Consider the following 18,799-nt stretch of genomic DNA (forward strand, 5'->3'; position numbering starts at 1 on the left):
GATGTCACACGCAGACACCTCACAAACGATGCCGGATGTGCGTCACTTACAACTTGACCCCAACGACGGATTGTGAGATATATTGAAGCGTGTGTTGGGGGCTTAAGAAGATGAGATACCGTGTAATGTCAATTGCTGAGTACAATTCTTTCAATATCTGTGGATGAATGCCATTTGGCTGCAAGGGATTTGTCAATGTTTAATTTGCTCAGACACAGATGTGCTTCTTCTGGTGCTAAATTACTTATTTCAGATGATGATGTTTGACTTTTGCCTTGTTGAATGTTCACTGGAACAGTCAGTTCATTGGTGAACACAGATGAAAAGTGCCTGTTGAATATCTCAGCCTTTTCTTTGTACTCTAAAATTATCCTTTTAGCCTCTTACCATCTTTTAAGGGGCCAATACCATCTGTTGCTTTATTTTTGGCATTGATGTATTTAAAAAAATGTTTTTTTTCTGTTGCTGGTGATTTGCATTTCAGTAGCTAATTTTGCTAGCCTGTTTTCTTTTTTTACATTTCATGTGGAGATCTTAATACTCCTGAAATGCTATTATTGTATTCTCAGCCTTCAGCATTTTTAGGTGTCAAAGAAAACGGGGATGCTTAGCCAATTTCCCCATGTCAGTACTTACCCGGCTTCAAACTATGTAGCAGCTGCGATTTGACTAGGGCCGTCACATTTAGCTTAAAATGGCCGTTGACAGTTATGCGTAATAGAAAGAAATGAGACAGGAAAAAAATATTGAACACATGAAAAAAGAAAGGTGCCAAAAGCCATGGAATGTCATAACATCAGATGAAATTTATCTGTAATTAGAAAGCAGTCCTTCCACTTAATGAAAAATATCACCTCGTACAACTGATGGCCTATAAAAAGGTGTCTCATTACCAAGATGTCACTCAAGAAAACATCTCATGATGGATTAAACTGGTGAGCTGTATCAAGACCTTTTTAGCCTTATTGCACTGTTGTGGCCATAATTCTGAAGTGGAAAGAACATAATTTCACCATAGACCATCTACGACTTGGTGCTTCCCGCAAGATTTCAGACAGAAGACTGAAAAGAATTATGAGAAGAATTGTCCAACAGCCCAGGACCACCTTTGGAAAGCTACAGAATGACCTGGAATCAGCAGGTACAGTTGTTTCAGAGAAAACAAATAATGCACTCAACCTCCACAGCTTGTATACACACCACGCAAGACTCCATTGCTGAACAAAAAGCATGTTGAAGCTCATTAAAAGTTTGCTTATCAACATTTAGTCAAACCTGTGAAATACTGAGAAAATATGAAATACTGAGAAAATATAGTCTTCTAAAATGAGACCAAAATTAAACTCTTTGAATGCCATAATACACATCATGTTTGGAGGCCAAAAGTCATTACATATCACCCCCAAAACACCATACCAAAGTGAGGTTTGAAGGTGGTGAACATGATGGGGCTGTTTTTCAGCATACGACACTGGCAAATTTCATATCTATTGAAGGAAGGATGAATTCAGCGGCGTAGAGATAATCACGGAGGTGACTTTAAACAAAACGTCCAGGCTGCTTCATTAAAGGTGGTGTCACACACAGCAACGACGACAACGACGTCGCTGCTACGTCACCATTTTCTGTGATGTAGCAGCGACGTCCCGTCACTGTCGCTGTGTGTGACATCCAGCAACGAGCTGGCCCTGCTGTGAGGTCGCCGCTCGTTGCTGAATGTCCAGCTTCATTTTTTGGTCGTCGCTCTCCCGCTGGGACGCACACATCGCTGTGTGTGACAGCGAGAGAGCGACGAAATGAAGCGACCAGGGAGCAGGAGCCGGCATCTGGCAGCTGCGGTAAGCTGTAACCAGGGTAAACATCGGGTAACCAAGGGAAGACCTTTCCCTGGTTACCTGATATTTACCTTCGTTACCAGCGTCCGCCGCTCTCGCTGCCAGTGCCGGCTCCCTGCTCTCTGCACATGTAGCTGCAGTACACATCGGGTAATTAACCCGATGTGTACTGTAGCTAGGAGTGCAGGGAGCCAGCGCTAAGCAGTGTGCGCGGCTCCCTGGTCTCTGCACATGTAGCTGCAGTACACATCGGGTAATTAACCTGATGTGTACTGTAGCTAGGAGTGCAGGGAGCCAGCGCTAAGCATTGTGCGCGGCTCCCTGCTCTCTGTACATGTAGCACAGCGACACGTGTCGTTATGATCGCTGCTGCGTCTGCTGTGTTTGACAGCTAAGCAGCGATCATAACAGCAACTTACAAGGTCGCTGTTGCGTCACAGAAAATGGTGACGTAACAGCGACGTCGCTGTCGCTATGTGTGAACCCAGCTTAAGTCTCCATAAAGCAAGTCACACAAAAGGAAAATAAACAGCCTTTATTTGCAGGGAAACAGGATACACAGTCCTAGCAAAGGCACTACATTGTTAATCCAGCACACAAGTCCAAGCATGGAGCTTCACACAGAAGTACATCTTACCTCTACACACAATGAATCCATCTGGACTTTATGTCAACAATGCCACACCCCGGGGTGGGGATATTTGAGCAGCCAGTACATACCTATAGAGACAAATCTCGTGGATTTAGCATAAATTAGAATCTAATCTTTACCAGCTAATACCTCCGCTAGATGAGAACAAAAAAGACGTTTTAATCAACTCTACAGACATTATTTCATATTGTGGCCAGTAGCGCCAGAATGAAGGGTAGGTACACGCCTAGGGCAGTACCTCTTGCCTCCGTGAGGTGGGCACACTTTGGGGGAAAAAATGACATTGCTGAATATATGCGGCTGCCCAGCACTTTACTCCAGCTGCAGGCGTTCAGCACACTGACAACCGCAACGCAGGCACATAGATGAGCAGTATCGATGACACCACTCGCCTCTCTCTCTGCCTGCGCTCCATCCCTGCACTAAATTGTATTTGCGTTTATCAGACACAAACACAATTGACAATTGCTGTGAGTGTCACCTGGGACAGGAGCTGTAATCAGCTCTCTGCCCCTCCAGGTTCTCCAACAGAACACAGGTCACTTCCAGCCTGCACCCTGAGGGAGACTGCACACGCAGTGATGTCATTGCGCCATCCAGCACCCTCTGCTGTACAGGATAGAAGAAGAGACAGCAGCTACAGTGGATGGGGAGCCCAGATTAGGTTAGTATAAGCTTTTTTTATTTTTTCTTTGCCACAGAATAGGGGACATTACAAGAGGGGCCAACTTTGGAGATATGTGGAGCTGGCTGTGGGGATATGAGGGGCTGGCTATGGGAACATAAGAGGGGCTTGCTTTAAGGATATGAGGGGCTTGCTGTAAGGACATGAGGCGCTTGCTGAAGAGACAAGAGGGGCTGTCTGTTGCGACATGAAGGGCTGGTTGTTAAAATATGAGAGGCTGGCTGTGGGAACATAAGGGGGACTGGTGGTGGAGACATACATGGAGCTGCCTTTGGGGAGATACAAGGGGCTGACTGTGGGGACATACATGGGGCTCTGTGGGGACATACGTGGGGCTAACTGTGAGGACATACGAGGGTCTGGCTGTGGAACATACGTTGGGCTGACTGTGGAGACATACGTGGAATTGGCCGTGGGGACATACGTGGGGCTGGCCGTAGAAACATTTCAAGAGGGGCTGGCTGTGGGGCCATCTTATTATATGGGTAACTGTGGGGAACATTATACTGGGAGTTGTGAGGGACATTATACCTTGGCTGTGAAGACATAATACTGGAAAGGGGTCTGTGGTGACCATACTATATTGGGGCTGTTGAGGACATTATACTGTATAGGAGGCTTTGATGGACATCATACTCTATATTGGGGAACTTTGGTGGATATAATACTGCATGGGGTGCCGTGATGGAGATCATAGTGTAAATTGGGGGCTGTTGTGGATATCATATAGTATGAACGGCAGTGGAGACCATCATACCTTGTAGGGGGACAGTAAGAGGAGGGGGTACAGTTTGGAGAGGACAACGTGGTGGGCAATATGAAGCCATAGTATGAAGAGGGGGCACAGATGGATATGGAGAGGGACAGTGTGAAATGAGGTTACAGTATGGAAAGTGGTTAGCATGGCAGGGGGACAATGTGGAGATAAAGACAGTGTAAGGGATAGGTTTGGTGGAGAGGGGACAACTGTATAGGCCATGGATGATTCATAAGGCCGGAGAGTATGTGATTATAGCTGGTAATGGCAGACAGTGGGGTGGATATACAGTAGATCATTAAGGTGGACAGTGTGAAGAACATATACCATAGAAGGCTTATTTAGGACATTATATGGACAGATATTGTTACGCTGAGTGGATTTTAGGAACACTCTTATTTTTTAAGGGAACAGTGTAAGGATGTTCTGCAGAAGACCAGAGAAGAGAGAATCTGGAAAGACAAGCTGTGGATATGAAAAGTCATCATAGACATGATGGAGACGAAAAAAAAGAAACAACTTAATCAGAGAAGATGTTCCTTATAAGGTACCTGAATCTGAATATTAACTCTCAAGTATCCGGCATCCAACAAGAATGTAGCATGAAGAGGACTGTTCACACCAAAGAGATATTTTCTGCAGCTTTTATTCAAATTAAAAGCATCGCTGACGCGTTTCGAGCTGACAGTAGCTCTTAGTTGCAGCATAGTAGTAGCTTAGTAGTAGTTGCTACAACTAAGAGCTACTGTCAGCTCAAAACGCGTCAGCAATGCTTTTAATGTGAATAAAAGCTGCAGAAAATGTCCCTTTGGTGTGAACAGTCCTCTTCGTTCTACATTCTTTTTGGATGCCGGATACTTGGGACTTAATTATACTAGTCTGTGTTACCTGGGAGTTGGCCCAGAGATCTTTGTCCGAGCACCACACCTTATCCTGCAGGACATTGAATGAACTTTTGGATCTGGTGAGATGACTAACTATTTTCTTATAGACTACCTGGATCTAAATGTTTACCTGTTGATATTGACTACATCTCATCAGTACTGTGGTTCCTGTATGGTCCGCACTCTGATAATTACTGACTCCCAGCCTCTCCTTACCATTGTTAAGCGCACTTACTGGGAGTTGTAGGTTCATGATATACAACTGTAATGTTTTGGTGACATACACATGTACTGGTGATGATACTGGTGTTGTAATTATTAACAGACGGAAGTTCTCATGATTTATTGATGTGTTGATTGAGGTTCTGGTGATGCCTTAATGTACTGATGGTGGTTCTGGTGCCATAATCACGTACTGATGGTGGTTCTAGTGAGCTATTTATTTACTGTTTATGGTGCTGTATTTTTGTACTATTAATGGTTCTGGTGTTCTATTTATGTGCTGATGATGATAATTTTGGTTTTGTATTCATGTACTGATGGGTGATGAATACAGCACCACAATCATCACTAAATGAATACATTACCAGAGATATCAGTAGTACATGAATGCAGCACCAGAAACCACCATCACTATATGAATACATCATCAGAACCATCCAGGAATATGACACAAAGTCCACCATCATTCACCATCATTATGTGAAAACAAAACCACTATCATTTACAAAAATATGGAACCAGAACCAACATCAGTACAGAAATAGAGCACCTGAATTACCATCGGCTTTGTTGCAAACTGTATTTGTCGCATGACAGACATAAAAACCATCATACATATTCCTTTATAATGAGGTCTGTTTAGTTTTTATAAGGGTATCTGCCAATTGCTGGACACCTTAATTGAAACCAATTAGTCCCCACTATAGTTAAGTTACTTTAGTTTCCATAACAGACCTTGGGTCTGACATTATAATATGGAATGATAGGGCAAATATCACTATTTGTCCTTTGTATTGTGTAAATGATTCCCAAACAATAAATAATTCCATATATAACTTTCATAAATGTACCTTCTGTTGAACTTCACTCCTAAAGTACATCATTTTTGTTTACTTTGCTGGTATTTTGGGGAGAAAAAGATAACAATTCCCCCTTCGGAAGAGAGGGGGATGTGTTGAGATTGTTTTAACTTGGTCTCTGATCCATTCCTTTACTTGGGGGCTGAGGGTTCCTTGGGGGCTAGGGTGGCACGATCTTCTTCGTGTGTCTAGGGCACCAAAATACCTTATCCCGGCCCTGGTGACCAGTTTAACATTCTAACTCATGAAAGGTCCTCTATAAATGCATAGAAATAGCAAACAACAGTCTGTGATATAATCATCCTAAAGGTTAACCATACAGAGTTTACTGTAGGGCAGCTTATAGGTTACCACCACAATGATTCACATTACAAATAGTCCAGCATGTTCCCATGGCAGAGGAAGGAAACTGGGAGGATGGGCTATTACATCCTGTACCAGCGAGCTGGGATGAATTGGAGTCCATGCATGCTTTATCTAAGGAAATGACATAGACTAGGTGCTCGTGAACTTTACTCTGTAGTGTATACAGCTGATTACATATTTATTATGGGGCTTTTCGATCTCAAACCAGTAAAGGAGCATAGAGTTGTGACGTGGCCAGCCCTCTGTTTTTATACAATGCTGGAGTGGCTCAGGGGCATAGCCTCGTATAACCATGGGAATCAATGGAGGACATCAGGGAAACCTTTTTTGATAATGGAAAGAAAATGCTTATGATGTTAAGGGACCTGTGATGCTTTTAGCAGGTCATATATTAATTTGTGGGAATGGCGCACACAGAGAAAAAATATTCTGGAAATATTTGGTAAGTGCAAATGTGAAAATGTGAAAAAAAATCTGCTTTCTCTTTCTCTCTGTAGAGCGATAGGTCATTCTAATGTAAAGGGGTTTCCAAAAGAATCGCCCACAGCCACTGACAGTGATAATATACGTAAACATGTATGCTTGCATATTTAACTCACACCATTCCAGCGCCTTTACTTTGGTCGTGTCTGCTGGTGTTTCTCGCCTCTGTTTACCTGGCTGCAGCAATGACATTCTGTATAGCTCACCGGACCCCTAAAGCGAATCACCAGCCCCAGCGGTCTTGTACTATCAGACTACATGCCCACCATCAGTATTGCTGAGCAGCAGATTTTCTAGGTAAATTAGGTAACTTGTGTTTTTTTCCCATTACATTTTTGTTTTTTTTCATGGGCTTTTATCACAGGTTTGATGCTCCAGTTTTCGTTTTTCATTTGTATGTCATATTTTCAATAAACCTTATGTATTTTGTTATACTTCCTGTATTTGACTTTGACAAATCTTTATTTCTACAGTCATGTGCGGATTACATTGGTTTTTACCTGCAGATTTTCCAAATCAAATGCAATTTTATGTAGAAAATCTGCACATAAAACTCAATGTACCCACGGGAGACATTGACAGTTGTGGATTTCACACTCACACCACAGGTCTGTATACACAAAGTATAGAGGAAGCAGTGGGCAGGAGATTTCTAGAAATCGCATCCCATCAGTAAGACACAGTGTCAGCAACTCCCCAAAACCTCATTGTGGGAACGAAACCTACCGTGGAAACCCCTTTGACCATGGAAATGGCAGTGCTTGGGATGTAGTGATAATTGCATATACTCTCTTCTCATACACATTTTTAGTATTCGGTCATATTTTTCAGCTGTATCCTTGCTATCAAGATACCGGTACCCTGACAGGAAGTTTTATAAAAGTGTACAGTAGAATATAGATGGAGCATAGTGGTCATAGCTCTGTTATGACGGCAAGTTGTGAAGCGACAAGAACTGAACCATAGTGGGACTATAAGAGTCTAGGATGGGCTAGTGACTGCCGGTGACAGTGTCAGTGTGACGTTTTATCAAACATGTTGCCAAATAGGATACAAAGATGATTCCTGATAGCCCTGTGGCAAGGTATCTCGCTTCGTCCTTTTCTGACAGTCAATTCTAGAACTGGTTGGAAACCAGCTCTGGTCACTGCAGAATTGACAGGCTAGAGCTGCGAGGTGGTTTGAGCAGTTCTAATTATACTAACTATACTATGTCGGATCTAAATTCATGTTTAGAATTGAAGAATGTTTTCTTTCTTGAAAATATGATGGAATCTGTGAACATGGGAACACTAGCTAAACTGAACAAATGTAATAGTCTGGTTGCCATGGAAATACTGCCTAACAGTGCCAGGCTTTGGGCTTTTAGCAAAAAGTCTGTCTGCAGGTTTTCAGTTCCAGGAACATATGATATGATATGTGGACAGACAAATGATTGGCAGGTGTGGTAGACTTTAAAAGTCATTTTTACTTATAGAAAAGTAGTCTTAAATGTTTGCGTGCATGTAAATAACAAAGCTAGAAAGTACTTAGAGTAATGACCTAAGACTGACATCCTCAACAATTCAAACAATTTTCGTATGCCATCAGTTCCTACAAAAAACACATTGGTGACCGTATGTCCATTCTGTTATCATGGAACATGTATTCTGTTTCGCAAATGTGGAACGTGACACAATACAAGTCAATAGGTTCGCAAAATTTCCTGAAGCCACGTGGAAGCATTTCCGTGTGGCTTCCTTCTTTCGCTGCACCTGCAGTCTGTGTCCCACCCCCTTGCTAGCCCTGCAGCGGCTCACAGCGGTGTGCGAGCAGCTGCGGGGATGACTGTGCTGCTCTCAGGAGGTTAGCAAAGTTCACTACCTGCGGTGATGAAGTCCACTGAACTCATATCGCCAGCGTTAGTCACTGACTTCCATGCCCACAGCGATATCACCTCAAGTCTCACAAGCGGCCCAAGGCTTTGACTAGTGGTGAAGTCACGGGCCACTCGTGAGACAACACGGCAGTCATTGAACTCAGCAGAGTTGATCAACGCAGGCAATGTACCTAGCAAATCTCATGATGTCAGCGCTTGTAATGCCCTGCGGTGACATGGCCTGACCTAATGATGTTAGCTCAGGTCACTGCACTGCTCTCCCAGCCAATGGGGAACATTCTGATGTTCTTTGACTGGGACAGTGAGTATGGATCATCGTGGGACCCCCTTATTGGATTACGCCGGACCCGGATTTGGTTTTTTTACCTTTCAATAAATTGGTGAAAGAGGGAATGTTTTGGAGAGTGGGTTTTTTTCAAATAAAAATTTGTTGTCTATTTATTTTATTACTATCTGAGTTAGTGATGTCGGTTACCTGATAGACACCGTGACATCACTAATGTCAGGGCTTGATACCAGGTGCAATTACACAGATGGCTTCAACCCATTATATTTCCCCGGTTGCCACCACACCAGAGCATGGGATGAGCTGGTGCAAAGAGCCAGGATTGGTGCATCTAATGGATGGACAATAACCGTTGTCCCTAGTCTGAGAATACCAGACCACAGCTGTCCGCTTTACCTTGGCTGGTGATCCAATTTGGGGGGAACCCCACGTCGGTTTTTAAAATTATTTATTTCTTGGCTAAGTACAAGGCTAAACACCCTTTAGTGCCACATGAAAGGCACTAAAGGGAGCAAGATTACAAAATACAGGGGAGTGGGACATTACATATGTCTTTCTCATTATGTATTATTATTATTTACTATTATTGTTATTATTTATTATTGTAGCGCCATTTATTCCATGGCGCTTTACAAGTAAAAGAGGGTATACGTACAACAATCATTAACAGTACCAAACAGACTGGTATAGGAAGAGAGAGGACTCTGCCCGCGAGGGCTCACAGCCTACAGGGAATGGGTGATGGTACAATAGGTGAGGACAGAGCTGGTTGCGCAGTGGTGTACTGGACTGAGGGCTATTGTAGGTTGTAGGCTTGTTGGAAGAGGTGGATCTTGAGGTTCCTCTTGAAGCTTTCCACGGTAGGGGAAAGTCTGATATGCTGAGGTAGAGCGTTACAGAGTATGGAGGAGGCACAGGAGAAATCTTGTACGCGATTGTGGGAAGAAGAGATAAGAGAGGAGTAGAGAAGGAGATCTTGTGAGGCTCTGAGGTTGCGTGCAGGTAGGTACCGGGAGATTAGGTCACAGATGTAGGGAGGAGACAGGTTGTGGATGTTTTTGCTGATTCTTGGTTAAGGAAAGCACGGATTCGGGAGATATTTTTGAGTTGTAGTCTGCATGAGGTGAAGAGGGCTTGGATGTGGGGCTTGAAGGATAGAGCAGAGTCGAGGGTTACTCCAAGGCAACGAGCTTGTGAGACTGGGGAGAGTGAGCAACCATCAAGTTTGATGAAAAGGCTTGTTGGAGGAGATGAGTAAGGAGGAGGAAAGACAATGAACTTTGTTTTGTCCATGTTAAGTTTTAGGAATTACGCAGAGAAGAAGGATGAAATAGCAGACAGACATTGTTGAATTTTGGTTAGTAGAGAGGTAATGTCAGGTCCAGAGAGGTAGATCTGTGTGTCATCGGCATAGAGATGATACTGAAAGCCGTGGGATTCTATGAGCTGTCCCAGGCCGAAGGTGTAGATGGAGAACAGCAGGGGTCCAAGAACTGAGCCTTGGGGGACACCGACAGATAGGGGACGTGATGAGGAAGTGGTGTGAGAATGGGAGATGTTGAAAGTTCGGTCGGTTAGGTATGAGGAGATCCAAGATAGGGCCAAGTCTGTGATGCCCAGAGATGAGAGAATCTGTAGTAGGAGGGAATGGTCTACTGTGTCGAAGGCAGAGGACAGGTCCAGGAGGAGGAGGATAGAGTAGTGTCGCTTGGCTTTGGCGGTTAGTAGATCATTGGTGACTTTGGTTAGGGCAGTTTCAGTAGAGTGATGTGGCCGGAAGCCAGATTGTAGCTGGTCAAAGAGGGAGCAGGAGGAGAGGTATGAGGACAGTTCAAGATGGACATGCTGTTCCAGTAGTTTTGAGGCATAGGGGAGAAGGGATATGGGGCGATAGTTTGACACAGAGGATGGGTCAAGGGAGGGCTTTTTGAGGATGGGTGTAATGGAGGCATGTTTAAAGCATGAGGGGAATACACCACTTGTTAGTGATAGGTTGAAGAGATGGGTTAGGGCTGGGATGAGGACTGCGGTGATGTTGGGGATGAGGTGCGATGGGAGCGGGTCCAGTGCACAGGTGGTTAGATGTGATCTTGAGAGTAGAGTGGAAAGATTGTTTTGATTGTTTTCTGTCATGGTGGAGAAGCTGGATTTGGAGGAAGAGGGCTGAGTAGCTATGGTGAGGGGCTGTGGTGATTGTGGGCCAAAGCTTGCTCTGATGTTGTCAGTCTATCTAGCTATCTAGCTATCTATCTTTCCTTCTCTCTATCTATCCAGTTATCTATCCAGCTATCTATCTTTCTAGCTTTTGACTGTATGTAACTCTCCTTCCTTTTTTTTTTTTTGCTGTCCGAAAAAAAACCCAGAAGACACACGGATATAAAACAAAACTGTATACGGAAAAGAACAGATGCGGATGTCACACGAATGTCACACACATGCATCTGTGGAAAAACAGGAACATTTTTTGCAGACCGCAAAAATGGGATGGTCATGTGTATGTACCCTAAAGCGGGCTTTACACACAGCGACATCGCTATCGATGTCGCTGGTGAAAGCACCCGCCCTAGTCGGTTGTGCGTCACGGGCAAATCGCTGCCGCCCACCTCCATCCTTCCGCATTGCGGGCGACCGCAGGTACGGTGATGTTCCTCATTCCTGCGGTGTCACACATAGCGATGTGTGCTGCTGCAGGAACGACGAACAACCTGCGTCCTGCAGCAGCAGCGATAATCGGGATAGGAAAGACTGGACAACAATCAACGATTGGGTAAGTAATTTTGATCGTTAACAGGTCGTTCCTGCGTTTAGACAGGCCAGTAGTCTTAAGCAAATGCTTATTCCCAGATTATTGTTTTGTCTAAACTAAATGGATCTTTAAAGGGGTTGTCTGGGCTTAGGATACAAGTTTGCAGGCATTGTATGTGACTGCAGTCTAGTGAATCTTCGCAGCGCGTAGTGTGGGTGCTGTCAGAATTCGCCAGTTCCTAGGAGTTGTCAGTCATGTGACCACAAGTATGCGATTTGCTTACTTTCAGCCACACTCCAGCTAGACATATGGAGCCTCGCTCAATTCACTTGTGTTGAGAGAGGCTGCGCACTTCTAGTCTACATGTGACCACATGTATGCATATCACATATTTGCGGTCACACGCCTGCTTTCAAAATGTTGCCACCTAATCTGAGAGAAACATAATGTAGGAGCAGAGACCCTTATAACAGGGGTATTTCACTTAATAGACTGCTTGCTGTTATTTTTATAAAATCACTATTTTTTCAGCTGTAGATTTTCCAGTTCTCTGAATGCTGAGCTCTGTATAACCCCACGCACATCACTGATTGACAGCTTTGTACCCAAGTACATTGTATACACAATCTGCCAATTAGTGATGGGGCGGGTTATACAGAGCTTATGAATATGCTTGAGTACTTGACAGCAGGTTTACTAGTTATCTAAAGATAATATTCTGCTGTTAAAACAGTGATTTTATTAAAACTACACTAAGCAGCTCAGTAAGTGACACATTGCTGTAATCAGTGTCCCTGTCTCTATATTATACTTCCCTCAGATCAGGTATCAAAATTTTGGTGACAGATTCTCTTTAAAGGGAATCTCTCACCAGGTTTTTTGCCAGCTAATCTGAGAGCAGCATAACGTCGGGGCAGAGATCCTGATTCCAGTGATGGGTCACGTACTGGGGCTGCTTAGTGTAGTTTTGATAAAATCACTGTTTAATTAGAAGTAGATTATCATTAGAGAACTACTTGGCGTGCTGCAGGTAGTCCAGCACATTCATGAGCCCTGTATAACTGCTAGATCTGCAGCAGAGAAAACATTGATTTTATCAAAATGACAGGAAACAGCTCAGTAAGTGACACATCGCTGGATCATGGTCTCTGTCTCTACATTATGCTTCTCTCAGACGAGGGAGAAAATATCTGGTGACAGAGTCACTGTAACTATAGGTAAAAGGATTGTTATGTACCATATTGACATTTGTCTGAAAGGATCTGGTCTGTTTGCAGTAAAGCAGGTAATTAACAGTTCTGTATCAGAATAAAAGAAGTCATAACACCATCATGATATAATATTTAATTAAATTACATTTTAGCTGTAATATTCACACCAAAGCTACTTTTATTTCCCAAAGTGATCATTTACAACAGGGATTCAATATCTTAGAAAAGCTGGAAGCAAGTTCTTTTAAGATTTTCCCAAATTACACAATTTCACTTCCATATTTTATAGCAAGATGCTAACTGGTATATTTGCATTATTAATATGGTGCTTACTGGGCGTATACAGAGATTACATGTATGAAATGGATTAATCATAGGAGACTGTGCCGTAAAATGCTGCCATATCTAGTATCTGCAGAGTATTGGTTATCTGAGCGTACAGGGTATTTATAACATATGTGGTAACTTTTCCCACATAACATTAGGAAACATTATCGCTAATTGCATGCATTTCCTTAACTCTGTCAAGATTTTCCCATGACTTGAAACTTGTAGCTCATCAGTAACACAGGATGTGGTCCCTAAAGGCTTTTCTTGTGAACACACATTTTACTTGGAATCGGCTTCTAAAAGGACACAGCCTAAGGCCCCCTTCACACGTCCGTTAAAAACACGCACGTGTGTTACGGGCCGTTTTTTGGGTCCGTGTCCCGTTTTTGTGTCCGTTTTTATGGTCCGTGTGGCATCTGTGTGAATTGCGTATGCTAGCCGTGTTTGTGTGTAGAACGTCCGTGTGTGCGTGTGGAATTAACGTGTATGTGTACGTGTAATGTCCGTGTGTAATGTCCGTGTGTGTGATGCACAATGTCGTTTATAAATGTCGGCTGACAGCAGACAGAGTTGCGCGATGAGAATGAACTCGGGTGAACTTCACCCGACTTCATCCTCATACCGCGGCTCTGTCTGTGTCGAGTACTGATTAGCGGTCACCGGTGACCGCTAATCCCCCGAGTGACTGAAGTTTCCCCCCCTCTCTCATACTTACCGTTCCACGATCTCCGGCGCAGCGCTGCGCGGCATTCACACTGCTGCGGCGGCTTTTACTATTTTGAAAAAGCCGGCTGCTCATTAAACAATCTCCTATTCCCTGCTTTCCCCGCCCACCGTCGCCTATGATTGGTTGCAGTGAGACACGCCCCCACACTGAGTGACAGGTGCCTCACTGCACCCAATCACAGCAGCCGGTGGGCGTGTCTATACTGTGCAGTAAAATAAATAAATAAATAATTAAAAAAAAACGGCGTGCGGTCCCCCCCAATTTTAATGCCAGCCAGATAAAGCCATACGGCTGAAGGCTGGTATTCTCACGATGGGGAGCTCCACGTTATGGGGAGCCCCCCACCCTAACAATATCAGTCAGCAGCCGCCCAGAATTGCCGCATACATTATATGCGACAGTTCTGGGGCTGTACCCGGCTCTTCCCGATTTGCCCTGGTGCTTTGGCAAATCGGGGTAATAAGGAGTTAATGGCAGCCCATAGCTGCCACTAAATCCTAGATTAATCATGTCAGGCGTCTATGAGACACCCTCCATGATTAATCTGTAAATTACAGTAAATAAACACACACACACCAGAAAAAATCCTTTATTAGAAATAAAAAACACACACATATACCCTGGTTCAACAATTTAATCAGCCCGAAAAAGCCCTCCATGTCCGGCGTCATCCAGGATGGTCCAGCGTCGCTTCCAGCTCTGCTGCATGGAGGTGACAGGAGCTGCAGAATACACCGCCGCTCCGGTCACCTCCACGCGGCAAATGAAGACAGCCGTGCGATCAGCTGAGCGGTCACTGAGGTTACCCGCTGTCACTGGATCCAGTGACAGCGGGTAACCTCAGTGACCGCTCAGCTGATCGCACGGCTGTCTTCATTAGCTGCGTGGAGGTGACCGGAGCGGCGGTGTATTCTGCAGCTCCTGTCACCTCCATGCAGCAGAGCTGGAAGCGACGCTGGACCATCCTGGATGACGCCGGACATGGAGGGCTTTTTCGGGCTGATTAAATTGTTGAACCAGGGTATATGTGTGTGTTTTTTATTTCTAATAAAGGATTTTTTCTGGTGTGTGTGTGTTTATTTACTGTAATTTACAGATTAATCATGGAGGGTGTCTCATAGACGCCTGACATGATTAATCTAGGATTTAGTGGCAGCTATGGGCTGCCATTAACTCCTTATTACCCCGATTTGCCAAAGCACCAGGGCAAATCGGGAAGAGCCGGGTACAGCCCCAGAACTGTCGCATATAATGTATGCGGCAATTCTGGGCGGCTGCTGACTGATATTGTTAGGGTGGGGGGCTCCCCATAACGTGGAGCTCCCCATCGTGAGAATACCAGCCTTCAGCCGTATGGCTTTATCTGGCTGGCATTAAAATTGGGGGGGACCGCACGCCGTTTTTTTTTAATTATTTATTTATTTATTTTACTGCACAGTATAGACACGCCCACCGGCTGCTGTGATTGGGTGCAGTGAGGCACCTGTCACTCAGTGTGGGGGCGTGTCTCACTGCAACCAATCATAGGCGACGGTGGGCGGGGAAAGCAGGGAATAGGAGATTGTTTAATGAGCGGCCGGCTTTTTCAAAATAGTAAATGTCGCCGCAGCAGTGTGAATGCCGTGCAGCGCTGCGCCGGAGATCGTGGAACAGTAAGTATGAGAGAGGGGGGGAAACTGACCGACAGGCTGTGAGAGAGGGACAGACAGACAGAGAGACCGACAGAGAGACAGAGAGACCGACCGACGGACTCAGGGAGATTGACCGACATACACAGAAATAGAAAGAATAGCCGACATCACTAGAAATAAAAACACCAAACGGACACGGACTATAGGTAGATGCATACGTGTTTACTAACGTGTGTGCACATACCCATAGATTTTCATTGTGTCCACGTGTGCGTGCTCCGTGCAGATAACGGACATGCATCCGTGCAAAACGCAAACACATACGGATCACGGACACGCACACACGGACATAATGAAATAACGCACGTGTGACCACAATCATAGATTAACATTGGTGCACGTTTGGCCGTGTCTCCGGTATATACGGAAACGGACCAAACACGCACGTGTATCACGGACGTGTGAAGGGGGCCTTACAAAGCATAGTTATAACACTAGCTACTAGTGATGAGCGAACACTAAAATCCTTGAGCGCTCGTTACTCGAATTAAGCAGGTCGGACGCTCAGACGGGCTCAATTCGAGTAACTAGTATAATGGAATTCAATCAGAAACTCAAGCATTTATCTGGAAAACCCGGCAGGAAATTCCCCAAAATGGATTAGGAACACCATGGTGAAGACACCTGGACTCTCAGATCGCTGCTGAGAACTAAATAAATAAATGATTTTTAAAAAAATGACGTGGGGGCTCTCCTATTTTTGATAAAGAGCCAAGGTAAAGCAGACAGCTAGGGGCTGATATTATCAGGCTGGGAAGGTACAGGGTTATTTGGCATTTCACAGCCTAATCATACCAGCCCTCATCCTCCAATTCGGGTAATATTTTTAGTTGATGTTAACTGTCTAATGTCAACTGGCATTAAGCCAATGGGTTAGTAATGGAGAGTCATCAGAGACCCCCATTACTAACCCAGTAAGTGAAAAGAAAAAAAGACACACAAAAATACATTATTTCAATAACGACTATACCTCGTTCATCAATTTATTATCAAAAATGTTCCCATTAAGCTCCTCTGCTGTAGTCCACAATCCACAAATGCAGCTCTGGTGACTGTGAGTAAAGTATAGCTATTCACATGCGCCGAGTAGTGAAACAACTCTCCTCAGACCCGCCGGCTCAAAGCTGTGCTCAGTGAGACCCGGTGGCAATGATGAGAGTTGTTATCACTACCCGCATCTGTGAATAGCTGTACTGGCTCCGTCCAGTTTTCATGGACCCGTAGAAGCGCATAGTTAGCACAAAATGACCATAGTCCTGGGGGAGCTCGCACCCAGCTCTGCTGCTGCCTTTTTTATCTACACCTTTTTTGTACCAATAAATCTTTTTATGGAGCTTGGAGTGGAGCCACTTTTTCTTCTTTTTTAGATTACTTGCTGGATATCTGCCTCTTTTAAAGTCTGCCCCTCTGAGCATGTTTGATTGTCGGATCTGGAGCAGCTTTCCTCTGGACACCCAACTATGAAAGGTAAACCCTGGTAGTGCAGGATCAATTCTTTGTTTCACTAACCTGAGTGACATCACTTCCTGGAGATCCACTGGCATGAACTCGATTCACCTGTGATGTCACCGGGTTTCCCTGCACCTAGGCTTTTCGGTCGTTACCACAGGACCTTGCTGAAGTCCGGTGATGTAAGTGCCCTGGTCTGTGAGGCGATTCGTAGCTCAGTAAGCCTGGGTTGTCATGGTGATGACCCAGGGTTACTATGGCAGCGATCGGGTCCCCATGATCACTTTCTGGGGACCCGATCGCCAAGGAGAGATAAGAGATCCCGCTCCCTGCCTTCTGGCACTGATCGCAGCATTCAGGGGGTTAAATTGCCAGGAGCGGCGTGGGCACCGCTCCAAGCAGAGAGAGACGGTTTTCAGCTGTAACATCAGCCGGAGACCCAGTGACGACCGCAGGGGTACAGTGCCTGAACCCCCACGGTCGCCATGACAAAAAAAGCACAAAAAACCATGAAGTAAAGCATGTGAAAAAGCATGGAAAAAGCGCATTTTCTCAGCAGCTTTTTTCCTGCCAAGACATGCTTTTTTCTGCTGAAAGAAAAGCAGTGTGGGCAGATAGCCTTATACTTATTTTATACATTTTTATACAGTTTTTATTTTTATATACCATTTATCTAGGCTGCTAGTTTAAATTCTGTTAGTCCTTTAATTATTCTTTTTTATTTCACTTATAATTCCTTGTTCTCCATCTGTCTGTCTGGTTAAGTAATATTTTGTAATGATTTCTATTTGCTACTCGAGATTGACATCTGGTTTGCTTCCCTGAATGATGTAATTGGGATCTGTAGAAGATTGAACACCAACCATTGGTATAGAAGTGTGGACTATTCCAGACGTCCTGGGCATGATAAACTTAAAGGTCTTGTCTGGGACTTAAATAAAGATGACCTGACAAAATTCAATAAATATGTCTGTAAAAACTCTCATTATCCTGATGTTGCTTCTTCTCCGGTGCTATCTTTGATATGCTGCCACAGTACTAGAGATGTCCAGAATCTGCTGAGCTGCGTCTGATCTCTTTTTCTACAAATACATTAAAGGGTTATTCCCATCTTCAAGATCCTATCCCAATATGTAGTAGGTATAATAATAATATTAGCAAATACCTCCAATTAGAAATGTAGCATAGTTCTTCTGATTCACTATATTGTTTACCTCATTTGCAGGGCATTGCAGGACCATTGCATGATGGTTGCGACCACGCATATAGTGACAGTTAGTTGCTATTGGTTGTAACCATGGATACCTAAAGAACCTACAATGTCCTGCACATGAGGTAAGCAACATAGTGAATCAGAAGAACTATACTACATTTGTAATTGGAGGTTTTTGCTCATATTATTATTACACCTACTACATATTGGGATAGGATCCTGGGAATGGCAATACACCTTTAAAACACAAGTAATTGTTATATTTAAGTGATGACATCTTAATAATTGTGATCACCGTACACATTATTTTTTTCAGATTTTTTTTAACGTTTTAATACTGACCATATTTACCTTTATTTTCAGATGAAAATTGTCCTGCAAATTTTTGGGATTCCAAGAATAGAGGTGTAACTGGAACTCAAAAGGGGCAGATTGTCTGGAGAATTGAGTCGGGTCCCTATTTTATGGAACGTAAGTCTGAATAGAGGTTGTGACCAAGGGGGATGGGGTGCCTGCAAACCCA

The 18,799-nt window shown here is 44.1% G+C and overlaps 1 protein-coding gene across 5 annotated transcripts in view; it reads left to right on the top strand.

Annotated features, from left to right (window-relative positions):
- The window catches only part of HECW2 (HECT, C2 and WW domain containing E3 ubiquitin protein ligase 2), a 453,200-nt gene that overhangs the window by 191,919 nt on the left and 242,482 nt on the right, over window positions 1–18,799 (top strand). For 3 of the 5 annotated variants that reach the window (XM_075317832.1, XM_075317831.1, XM_075317833.1), the window contains one exon: window positions 18,640–18,747. In XM_075317832.1, the coding sequence (XP_075173947.1) occupies window positions 18,640–18,747 (108 nt within the window). Of the gene's footprint in view, window positions 1–6,652; window positions 6,704–17,038; window positions 17,082–18,639; window positions 18,748–18,799 lie in introns of those variants that run through there. The other 2 variants (XM_075317835.1, XM_075317834.1) reach the window with 2 other exon arrangements.

The sequence above is a fragment of the Anomaloglossus baeobatrachus genome, chromosome 7, assembly GCF_048569485.1.
Source record: "Anomaloglossus baeobatrachus isolate aAnoBae1 chromosome 7, aAnoBae1.hap1, whole genome shotgun sequence".
Lineage (NCBI taxonomy): Eukaryota > Metazoa > Chordata > Amphibia > Anura > Aromobatidae > Anomaloglossus > Anomaloglossus baeobatrachus.